This window comes from Pteropus alecto, unplaced genomic scaffold (assembly GCF_000325575.1).
Source record: "Pteropus alecto unplaced genomic scaffold, ASM32557v1 scaffold45, whole genome shotgun sequence".
In the NCBI taxonomy this organism is placed as follows: Eukaryota; Metazoa; Chordata; class Mammalia; order Chiroptera; family Pteropodidae; genus Pteropus; species Pteropus alecto.
In genome coordinates this window covers 36,205,450-36,215,492 of record NW_006442491.1, presented here as the reverse complement: position 1 = coordinate 36,215,492, position 10,043 = coordinate 36,205,450, and the positions used below count along the sequence as shown (strand labels likewise).

At 43.0% G+C, this 10,043-nt stretch overlaps 1 protein-coding gene across 4 annotated transcripts; it reads right to left on the bottom strand.

Moving 5' to 3' along the window:
* Nucleotides 1-1,014: 1,014 nt before the first annotated feature.
* Nucleotides 1,015-10,038, bottom strand: CSTF1 (cleavage stimulation factor subunit 1). 4 transcript variants are annotated; one of them, XM_025040056.1, is made up of 7 exons: nt 9,720-9,787; nt 9,177-9,273; nt 7,778-7,977; nt 6,128-6,405; nt 5,781-5,978; nt 4,575-4,965; nt 1,015-1,840 (listed from the first exon to the last, which is right to left on the bottom strand). In XM_025040056.1, the coding sequence occupies exons 3-7, from the start codon at nt 7,944-7,946 to the stop codon at nt 1,581-1,583; spliced, it is 1,296 nt and encodes a 431-aa protein (XP_024895824.1). In that variant the 5' UTR covers nt 7,947-7,977; nt 9,177-9,273; nt 9,720-9,787; the 3' UTR covers nt 1,015-1,580. The 4 variants fall into 4 exon arrangements, with proteins under 4 accessions (XP_024895824.1, XP_006921994.1, XP_015452495.1 ...); XM_006921932.3 differs by lacking the exons at nt 9,177-9,273; nt 9,720-9,787 and adding an exon at nt 9,889-10,038; XM_015597009.2 differs by lacking the exon at nt 9,177-9,273 and having other exon boundaries at nt 9,720-9,871.
* Nucleotides 10,039-10,043: the final 5 nt, after the last annotated feature.

Genomic DNA, 10,043 nt, shown 5'->3' with positions numbered 1-10,043 from the left:
TGAGGAGTGCTGAGTGGTCTCCAGTGCACGTGCCAAGAGCAGGAAAAACAGAAACGGTCAATCGCTCCTGCACAGTTCGACAGGTTGAAAGCAAAAGAGAAGTCAGAAAAACAAGTGGGAAATTTGGTAATTTTTTTGATAGAACTGGTTATCTTTGTTCCTATTCAGTAGCTTTCCTTTAATCTTACAAAAGCAGTACCCACAGATGGCCAAGTTCAGATACAAGGGGATCGGGATACGAAATCAAAATAAATTTACTCACTATGGACCAAAAAATGTAGCTCTTTGTAAATCTGAACTCAAACTCTGTGATTTAACATGTTAAGAATGCGTCGAATGGTTCAAAGAGTTAAAATGATCCTTAAGGATGACTAAAGCAGAATTTTTATGCAATAAACTACAGAAGACTTTATAATTCCTAGAGCATAAGACAATTACTTTAATCTGGTTAATATTTTTACTAAATGATCCCAAATGATATTTCTAGGCACTCCTACCCAGGTCATGAGGTATGTGTATTTGAGGGTAAATATAAACCAAAGTTGTGTGTGTGTGTGTGTGTGTGTGTGTGTGTGTGTGTGTGGTGGGGGGAGGGAGTTCCAGGTTCTCTGACCCAGTTGGAGATGAATCCAGAGGAATATTGTCGCCTTCTAAAAAGTTTCAAGAAAAAGAAAACTCGAATCAGTTAGTTAATTGCCAAAAAAAAAAAAAAAAAAAATCTTCTGAGAACACAGTTGCCGTGTACATCCACGATGAGTAGTTTTGGTTCATGCTGGAAGATAAGATTTAAAATGACGTAAGAACAAAGTCAATTGTTTTAATAATTCGTGAAGATAAGCAGCACCTCTGAGCAGTAGCGGGCTCACCTAATTTTGATTAGATTGAAGGTAATTTCCAAAATTACGTTTCCCATCAAACGGTAATAACCTTATGACAAATACATTTAGTGAACAAAAGCACTGCAGGTAATAAAAGGGTAACGTGGGAGGTCTGACGAAAGATGTCACCTACACATTTTCAGGAAAACTGGCCATTAATTTTATTGAGCTTTATCATCAGAATGATGTCACTTTAGAAAAGAATTGATAGAGTCTCTAAAATGGTTTTAATATGGCACAAAACTCTTGATTCTCAGAGCAGTATGCCTATTCATCTGCCAAAATGTATTCTGAAAGGGAATATACAGAGGGTGTGGACCAGGCACGAGAGACAAGAGAACCCGGTGGAGATTCCTCACGACAGAGCCACTTGAGATCTAGAAAGCACTTTAATACTCTATCCTTCTTCAAATGATCAGGAGATTCGAGAGAAATGGCAAGTCCTGTATTTACAAAAGCGATGAAAATCACACTGTAATAATCAGTGAATGCAGAACCGCACAGATCTGCGTTTCCCACTTTTTCCACCATGATTCTACATCAAGGTAAAAAAAGATTCTTTTGTCCAAATCCAAGAAGGCCGTAGAGGTGGCAGCCCCACTGCCAGAGATGGTGCAACGACTTACTACTGAGGCTGGTGGCTGACGGGACACGGGGAGGGAGGGGCCGGCTCGCGGAGAGAAGCCTGCGGCAGGACGCGGCCTAGTCGGTGGTGGACCTCCGGTACCAGAACCTGGCTCTGAAGTCGTCGCTGCACGTCATGAAGCCAGGGTTGGTGGGCGAGTGCACGATGCAGCGCACGATGTTGTTGTGGCCCAGCGACAGCAGGTTACGGCGCTCGGCCGTCCGCGAGTCCCAGCAGCACAGGCTGATGGTCCGCTCGTCCGGCAGCAGCACGTAGTCCTCCGTGTGGTTGAAGACCGCCTGCGTCCGGTGCACCTGCCGGCCGCTCAGGCCCGCACCTGCGCAGAGACGAGAGGTTACCCCGGGCGCCGCCCGCTCCCCAAAACGCTCCCCCGGTCCACACCCAGGCCCCCCGGGCTGCTCCGCTTCTGTGATTAAGTCTGTCGCTGGGAAGACAGCATTTAAAAAGTGTGGAAGTAGCACACGTTTATGGTGCGAGTTTGGAAACTCGGAAATTAAAGTATATATATAAAAAAATCACCTCTGGGCCAGCTACCCCCAGCAACACTGTTAACGTCCTGACTCGCTTCTAGGCATAAAAACCTTAAAATACAAAAGTTGTGTCACATACGTGTCTTTTCTATCATAGTTAAATCAACTTTCTGTTGGGTTCGAGTTCCCATCTTCTTACTTCTGCTAGGCGTTTAGTTTGTATCGAACTGTAAGTGATGTTACGATAACATTTTTTTTGTACAGAACACATTAGTTCCTCAGGGTTAAATCTCTAGGAACAGAATTACTGGAACATATGAGCATCCGCTGTCCAAAAGGAAGCTTTACGTTTCTTTTATGACCGTGAAAAAAAGATATGCTTAAAGTACTATATAAAGCATGAAAAAATCCTGCCTAATAGTTTTACTCCCAGTCACTACGTTGATGATTATCTTTCCCAAATATCTCTGTGTTATACAGTCACTTGTAAATTATATTAATCAGAGCACACACCATATGCAGTTTTTATTCAGTAGTATGTAGTGGAGATCTATGAATAGAGAATACAGCTTAATGGGTAAAAATACAAACTTGGTGTCAGATCTGGCACGACACCCACGCACAAGATTGCTGTGGGTTAAAGGAGATGGAACGCACATCCAGCTCTGCGGTGTAAATGCTCAACAAATGCTACTATGAATACTTTTAAAGGCTGCGAGCCACAAAAAGATGCGTAACAACAATGTACTCACTGCTTCTTGGTGGACATTTACGTGTCTAACTTTCCACTACCCCAGATAATGCTGGGAGGGACACCTTTCTGTGTGTGCATGTGCACGCTGGCCAAGAATCCTTCTAGATTGAATTTCTAAGAGTGGATTTAGCCAGACAAAAATACGTATACTTAAAATTTTGATATGTGACACCAAACTGCCCTTCAGAAATATGTTACTAACTGTCATTCCTGATTTCCTGAAACGTTTATCAATAATAGATAACAACCTTGTGAATTCCTGAAATCTGATGAGGACAAAATACCTTTTAATGTCTTAGGTTTACAGTGAGGTTGATTATTTACCTTTCCTTGTGTTCATTAATATCTGACATATGTCTATTACCTATGCTATGGGTATTTTCCCCCTACTTCGGCATTCTAATTTTGTTTATAGTGTTGACTAATTTTTAACATCAAAATTTGTAACGTTTACTTGGTAGTTTTTCCTTTTCCTTCATTATTTCATTTAGTTTGAATTCAAACTAAACGTTAACAGTGGAAACACAGATCCAAATGTGCCGACACCAAGGGGTCTTAACCTGTGAATTGGAAAAACTGGATTTTGCATACACATTTAGTGTAATCTCATTTTAAAATCAAATCCCAAATTCACATATAAAAAAATAAAATAAATAAATAAAATCCCAATTCTCCACTGAAACCAAACCACATACAACCATGAAACATCCCAAACATTCCTAACGAAAGCAAACCAAGCATAGTCAGCGGCCCGGCTCCCCCTCCGCACTCACCACACTCAAACTGACGCTGTTACTTCTAAAGAGGAGGCCTTCGCATTTTCCCTTTGATCACTTTTTATCTTGTTTTTGCAACAAGCAGTCTTTTCATAGTAATCATCAGATATTTTTCAAAATGGCTTCGTACAAAAGTAAGTGTTTCAATTAAGTCACCAAGAATTACGGTAAAAATAACTTGCTAGTTGCACCTACCGTCTGCACCAGAACTCAGAGCAGGAAGCAAACTTCAGTTTCAACGAGCTAAACCTAAGGTAGGTTATGCTGCACCCTAGTGGTTCGGATGTCACCGACTCCTCCATTTTCTTCCCCAAAATGCTAACTAAGACCACCATGGCAGAGTCCCTTTGAATAGTTTGTGACTTTCCGAGTTATAATCATGGCCATTTTATCATGACACAAACACCTCACAACAGAGGAAACTAGCTGAAGTTTTCTACAACATAACAGCCTTGGTTTCTACCAAGCAGGAGGAGACACGATCTTTTAACGTTCACTAGAACTAACTAGACTTGAACAGACTAGTAGTGACAGGATAAATTCAAATCTCGTCATAAAGAGCTCACAGGGACAACTGTTACAAATTAAAGCCCTACGTGAATGAATGAGAACCAGATGAACTTCATTTTGCTGTCCTGTCTGAAGGGCCCCCTTGATGCCTAGATCTGTAAGACCTGTGGTCTTCTTTGGGGGCCACCTCTGCTCGCCTAGGAATGGGTCTGCATTTTCCCTCCCAGCCCTTCTCTCCCTAATGTGTACACTTATCGCTGCTTTTCTCTGGTTTCGTGTTTTTATGGGAAAAGGGGAGGCCATCAGTCTACAAATGGACCACCAGGTTCTGAAATGTTACTTCTAAGGAATCAGATCTAGTTTAAGCTGTAATGCAGTGAGAAGATCAAAGGTAAGAAACTGTGGCTCTATTTCCAGTTCTGCCTCTTAGTAACTGTGGCCTTGGCTAAAATATTTAACCTCAGGCTTGTTCTCCTCCTAAGAGTTCTGGAAACTGTAAAAGGCTATAGAAATGTTAACTAGTATCAATTCCTCACATACCTGTGTATCTGACCAGCGTTCGTCCTGTTGATATTTCCCAAAGTTTAGCTACAGAGTCTTTTCCACTTGAAAGAATGTATTTGGAATTTTTGGAAAAAATGGCAGAACAAACTTCAGCACCGTCATGTGCTTTCTCAAAAGTCGTGATGCACCGATTCGAAACACCGTCCCATAACTTGATGCAGCCGTCCTTGCTACCAGTCACATACATATTGGCACTAGGATTGTAATTAACGGAACATATGGCGTCGGTGTGCTGATCTTGAGGATTGCAAGAGACGAAACACTGAAACGTGTTGATATCATAGAGCCGAAGCGTAGGATGCTGTGTCCCAACGAGTATAAAGTCTCCGGAAGGGTGAAAGGAGATGGAGCGTAACATTTCGGCTTCCTGTTAGGGCAGAAACGTTAACATTAAATGATCAACCGGTGAACAATTATATCCAGAGGAAATGTGGAAAATATTTGGCTGATGCCAAGAATCCATAAAACAACGGTCAGATATTACACAGATAGGAGAAGGGACAAAGTTCTTTCTGGAATACATGAACGTATCATTTGAACAGATTTCCAAAACTGCGTACTGGTGAGATTATGCCAAAAGCTGTGGGACGAGTTTATTTGCAAATGAGCGCTGAGTGCTCAGAATGGAATATCATCAATCTACGATATGTACACACACGATTAATGAAGATAAACGTAACTTGTATGTAAGGATAGCTTCGTTAATTTGTCCCAGGGCTCCAAATATTGAGTAAAAAATTAAGTTATTAAAAGGTGGAAGCCACTACTGAAACATATTTCTGAACTGCATTTTCAAAACAAGGTACCAAAGGTCACTTTTCCACCAAACACCCGATAGTTTCAAATACTGAGCAATATTTTATTCCCATGTTACAATCTGGTGAAGCTGGTCGTGTTCCATTTTTAAACAAGGATCTGCAACCTTTAAAGAGTGATAAGGATTCTGAACTCTTGGCTGCATGAACTGTGACCAGCAGCAGTCCTGACTGGCCAGAAGAAGCAGGCGCATGACAGCATGTAAATTATATACCAATGAAATCTGACTCATGTGCCACATGTGGCACATGTCCTTTTTGCTGGACTCTTGTTTTATAGGCTGATCACTGAGACTAAAGAGAACAGTCATACACTAGCTCACTGTATTTAGAGAAAACGTAAAGCTTCTTTCCAAAAATTCCTGACCTGAATGTATTTGAAGGCTCTTTTCGCAGATGGTTTGGAATAATCAAATAATTTGAGAGTATAATCCCTCGAACCAGAGGCAAGGATCTGTTCTGTTGGGTGGAAAGCGAGACATGTGACTTCATCCACGTGGTCATAGAGAGTCCGAATCACTGGGTGGTTTTCCATATTCTGCTGTGCAGTCTCATTCATCATGACCTAGACCAACAAGAAATGTGCAAAGTATAAAATCTGACTCAAAGTACACAATCTACAACTATGCTAAGTTAAAGCTGGTTTAAACTATTCTTTCATTGTCCCGTGAATGAACAAAAGGCAAAAGCTAAGTACGGTGCAGGAATTTTTACCTCTATTGGCATGGCACTTTTGGCCAACATTCTTTCTGTGTCGAGTATCTTTATGGAGGCATCAGCAGATCCAGTAGCTATTAACTGTCCATCTCTACTGTAGGTGGCTACACGGCATGGTCCTTTATGGGATGTGACATAGCAGGTTTCATACTCTGAAGCCTCTGGGGACATAGTCTGGACATCTGCATCAAATTCCAGGTCAATTCCTGTGCCTGGGGCCACCGTATCTGAGCGGCCAATCGCGTACTGAACTGCAGTGTCGTCATTTTCCATTCCTGAAAGGCATAAAAATTAAGGGCATGAAAAATGGTATTTTAAAAGGCCAAGACAAAGTTCCGAGTCTAAATCACAGGTTTGCCAATGTCACCTTACTATTTCTTGGAGGTACGTGACACCTGATACTTTACAGAACCAGGTATACTGACAAGGGTACATGCCCGGTGACACTGTGGAAGGCCACGCTCCAATAGGTAAAGTCACCTCCCCATGCTTTTTGCTTCTGAAATTCTCCACTTTAAATACAACTACAGAAACTGAAAATATAGTTCTGTAGTTAAATCGTCCATTTATTTCCTATTCCGAGTTCTAGTATTTTCAGCGCTGAGATGTCAGCAGCAGCTCTGAAGCTCATTAAGTCAGATGCATTGTTAGCGTTAACACTAGTGAATCGTATCTGAAGGAATGCTGATATTTAAGTAAGGTGAAGCTTATCAAGACTATGCGTTTTAAATTTTAAAATAACTTCACATATCATATAAACAGTATGTTTATTATCACAGAAAAATCAGAAATCCAGATGAACAATAAAAATGACCGTATATCACCTGGATATTAACATGGTGGTAGGAATTCTTCTGGGTCTTTCTCTGTGCACGAAGTTGTTTGATGTCTTAAAACAAAAACAGAACCACACTATATAGCATGTTGTGATTTACTTGTTCATTTATTCACACAGAATAAAACATCTGGCCAGTGTAGTAAATATTCATTTACGTCATGTTGTTGGATCCAATTTTATGAATATAAGAACATTTATGACTAATGACACATTTTTGTGCATTTCAGTTGTATTCATTTTATTTCCTCAGGACAAATTCTCACAGTCGGCACTGCCAAATCAAAGAGTATAAGCACGTCTGGCAATTGTATGTTTTATTGAGTGTCTTCCATGACCCAGGCAAATATCAGCAAATACTGTCAAACAAGACAAGGTCCTGATCTTTACTGAGGTTGTAGTTTTTTTGCGGGGGGAGGTGAGGATTACGTGGGAAATGATACAGAATAAAGAAATTTGGAGACAGTGACTATTAGGAAGGAAATGGGCTGCTTGTTTTAGAGTAACTAGGGAAGATAGTGGGGTTATTTTAGAAGAGGTAAAGAGGACTCTGAGATGACAATTTGAGCCAAGATTTGAAGAAATTCAATAATACAACGACAGAATGCTCCAGATAATTCGTATAAAGATCTTGAGGCTAGGACCAGCTTGAAGTCTTCATAATCGGGACTATGTTTACTTCTTCAGTCTCTAGCACTGTACTTGACACATATTAGGCATTAAAACTAAATGGAAATATCTTGAAAGACTCTGATGTGTAAAAACATCTGAAACCTTGTCATGGGATCAACGAATCTGCATTCCCAAGCTACCTAGTTTGATGAGATGCAGGAGCTGCTCTGAGGGTGCACAGACAGACTGAGGCTTGATCTCATTGATGAGGCCGTTAGCAATGCTGATGTAGCCGTCGTAGAGCAGCTGGCTAATGATCAGCTTGTAGAGCTGCTGGCGGTCCTTCAAGCCCACTTTGGTCCTGTACATCTTGGAGAAGAGGAACCCAACTTCTCACCAGCTGCAAGAGAAAACAGGTGGACGGTGAAGGGGAGATGCAACAAAGTTCTAGTGAATCGCAGAAGCAACAAAGAAACTGGATCAGACTTGTAGGGCTTAAATCTCAGCTCTGCTACCTGCATCATCTTTGATCAGCGACCTTGTTTCTGAGATCAGGTTCCTCGGCTGTTAAATAAGTTAGTGAAGGTTAAACAAGACAGTGCATGTAAAGCACTGAGCAGAGTGGCACACAGAAATTATTCAAATCATGTTAACTGATATTTACAGTAGAGTTTTTCTCTGCCAAACTACGCAACAGCAATTTTTATTCTTTCTTGCTAACCCAGAATCTACCACTTCCTCTTAATGTTGACCAGTGTTTGCAACTGATAGCTGCTGTTGTTGGACGTCTAGACACTACTGTTTCTACCAGCCGAGCTGTATGTTTAGTAATGTCAGTTATATTCATTCTTAAAACATGTTTTAAAGCAACTGAGGTTGTTTGTTATATTACATGCAGAAAGATAGTTATGGCAGAGAAGAAACTGGAAGGAGAGCATGGGAAAGAGGTGAATAAGAGAAAGAAAGGGAGTGAGCGAGCAGGAACACCAGAACCTCCCGGTATTGCTTTACTTTACAGGGGTTGTTACAGGAAAGCGGTGGGAAACCATGTTTTCTAACTACAGAACTCCCTCTGGAGAATTACTGAGGCTACTAGAACTTAGGCGGCTTGCCTCTATAGGGACCGTTGTTCCTGAACACTTTCTCTAGTGCTCTTTAATAACTTAATGATAAACTAGCTAAAATTTACTGACACTCAGTACAGTACTAACACATCACATAAAAAACTAATAGGCATTACTTCATTCAATCCTCATTTAATCCTATTTTAGAGATGGGCAACCTGAGGCCTAGAGAGATGAACTCACCCGGGATCGAACAGTCTGCAAATGGCAGAGCCTGGATCCTAACGCAGGCTATCTGACCCTGGAGCCTGTGTTCTTACTGTGCTGTACTGATGGGCGTTAATAACAACAGCTAACATTTATTAAGCCCTTGCCAGGCACCATGCTAAGCACTTTATAAGCATTAGCTCACTGCATAAAATAATCGTGTATTTTTAAGTACATGTAGAAGCATATGGACACAAATCTATGCTTGTGTAGACAAAACGAGGAAACAACAGAGATGATGCTGGATCGATGAGATTAAGAAACCCACTGAAAGTAAAATGTGGCCAAGTAACTCGTCCGACGTGAAAGTGGCCGCCAGGATTGTCCACACCAGAGCCCAGAACTTGACCGCTGTTCTACCCTGTCTATTCATTCACGCCAGGAGCATCGAGAGGTTTACAGAGATTTAAAAAATGGAAAGGGAGGATGAGCCCCGCTTCTCAACTCCCATAGGACGCTCTCTGGCTGGGCTAGTAAGCGCCTAATTACCACCCCCAATTTGCACGTGAGGACGCCGGGGGCCAGAAGGATCCAACCCAGGACTGGATCTTCCCGGAACTGGAAGAGGGGCCAGGGTGAGAACACAGACCGGCCGTCACCGTGTGCTCCGCCACTATGACAGCACAGAGGCGCACTAAGGACAGAGCGAGGCCTCTGAGAAAGAGCAGGGGTGTGCAGGCCCAGCCCGGCAACTCGGGGCGCACGCCCCGCGCTATCGCCCCTTCCCCGCTCACCCCAGCTCTTCCCGTGGCCCCTTAGGGGCCGCAGCCGACCGCCTCGGCCATTCCCCCCGCACCCCGGCCCCCGGTACCCGCTAATCCGGCTCTCGGCCTCCTGCTCTCTCCCAGAAAAATGGACGCCCAAGCCCTGCCGGATCGATCGCTCCGAGCGCACAGCCACTGCGCACGCGCCCAGGGCGCCGCGCCGAGCGCCGTGCTATCGATCGGCCCACTCTCGCCGGCCCCGTCTCGCCATCTTACTGGCGCCTTCGAGGAGTCCGTTCACTTCCTCCGACTTTATCCCCTACGTGGCAGTCCTGACGCAGAGGGGCTTCTGTCTCACAGAGCAAATGCCGCGTCCCGGAGAGCACGGCGGGCACCAGAACGGCCAGGGGTCTGCGGGGCCGTTGGCTCCG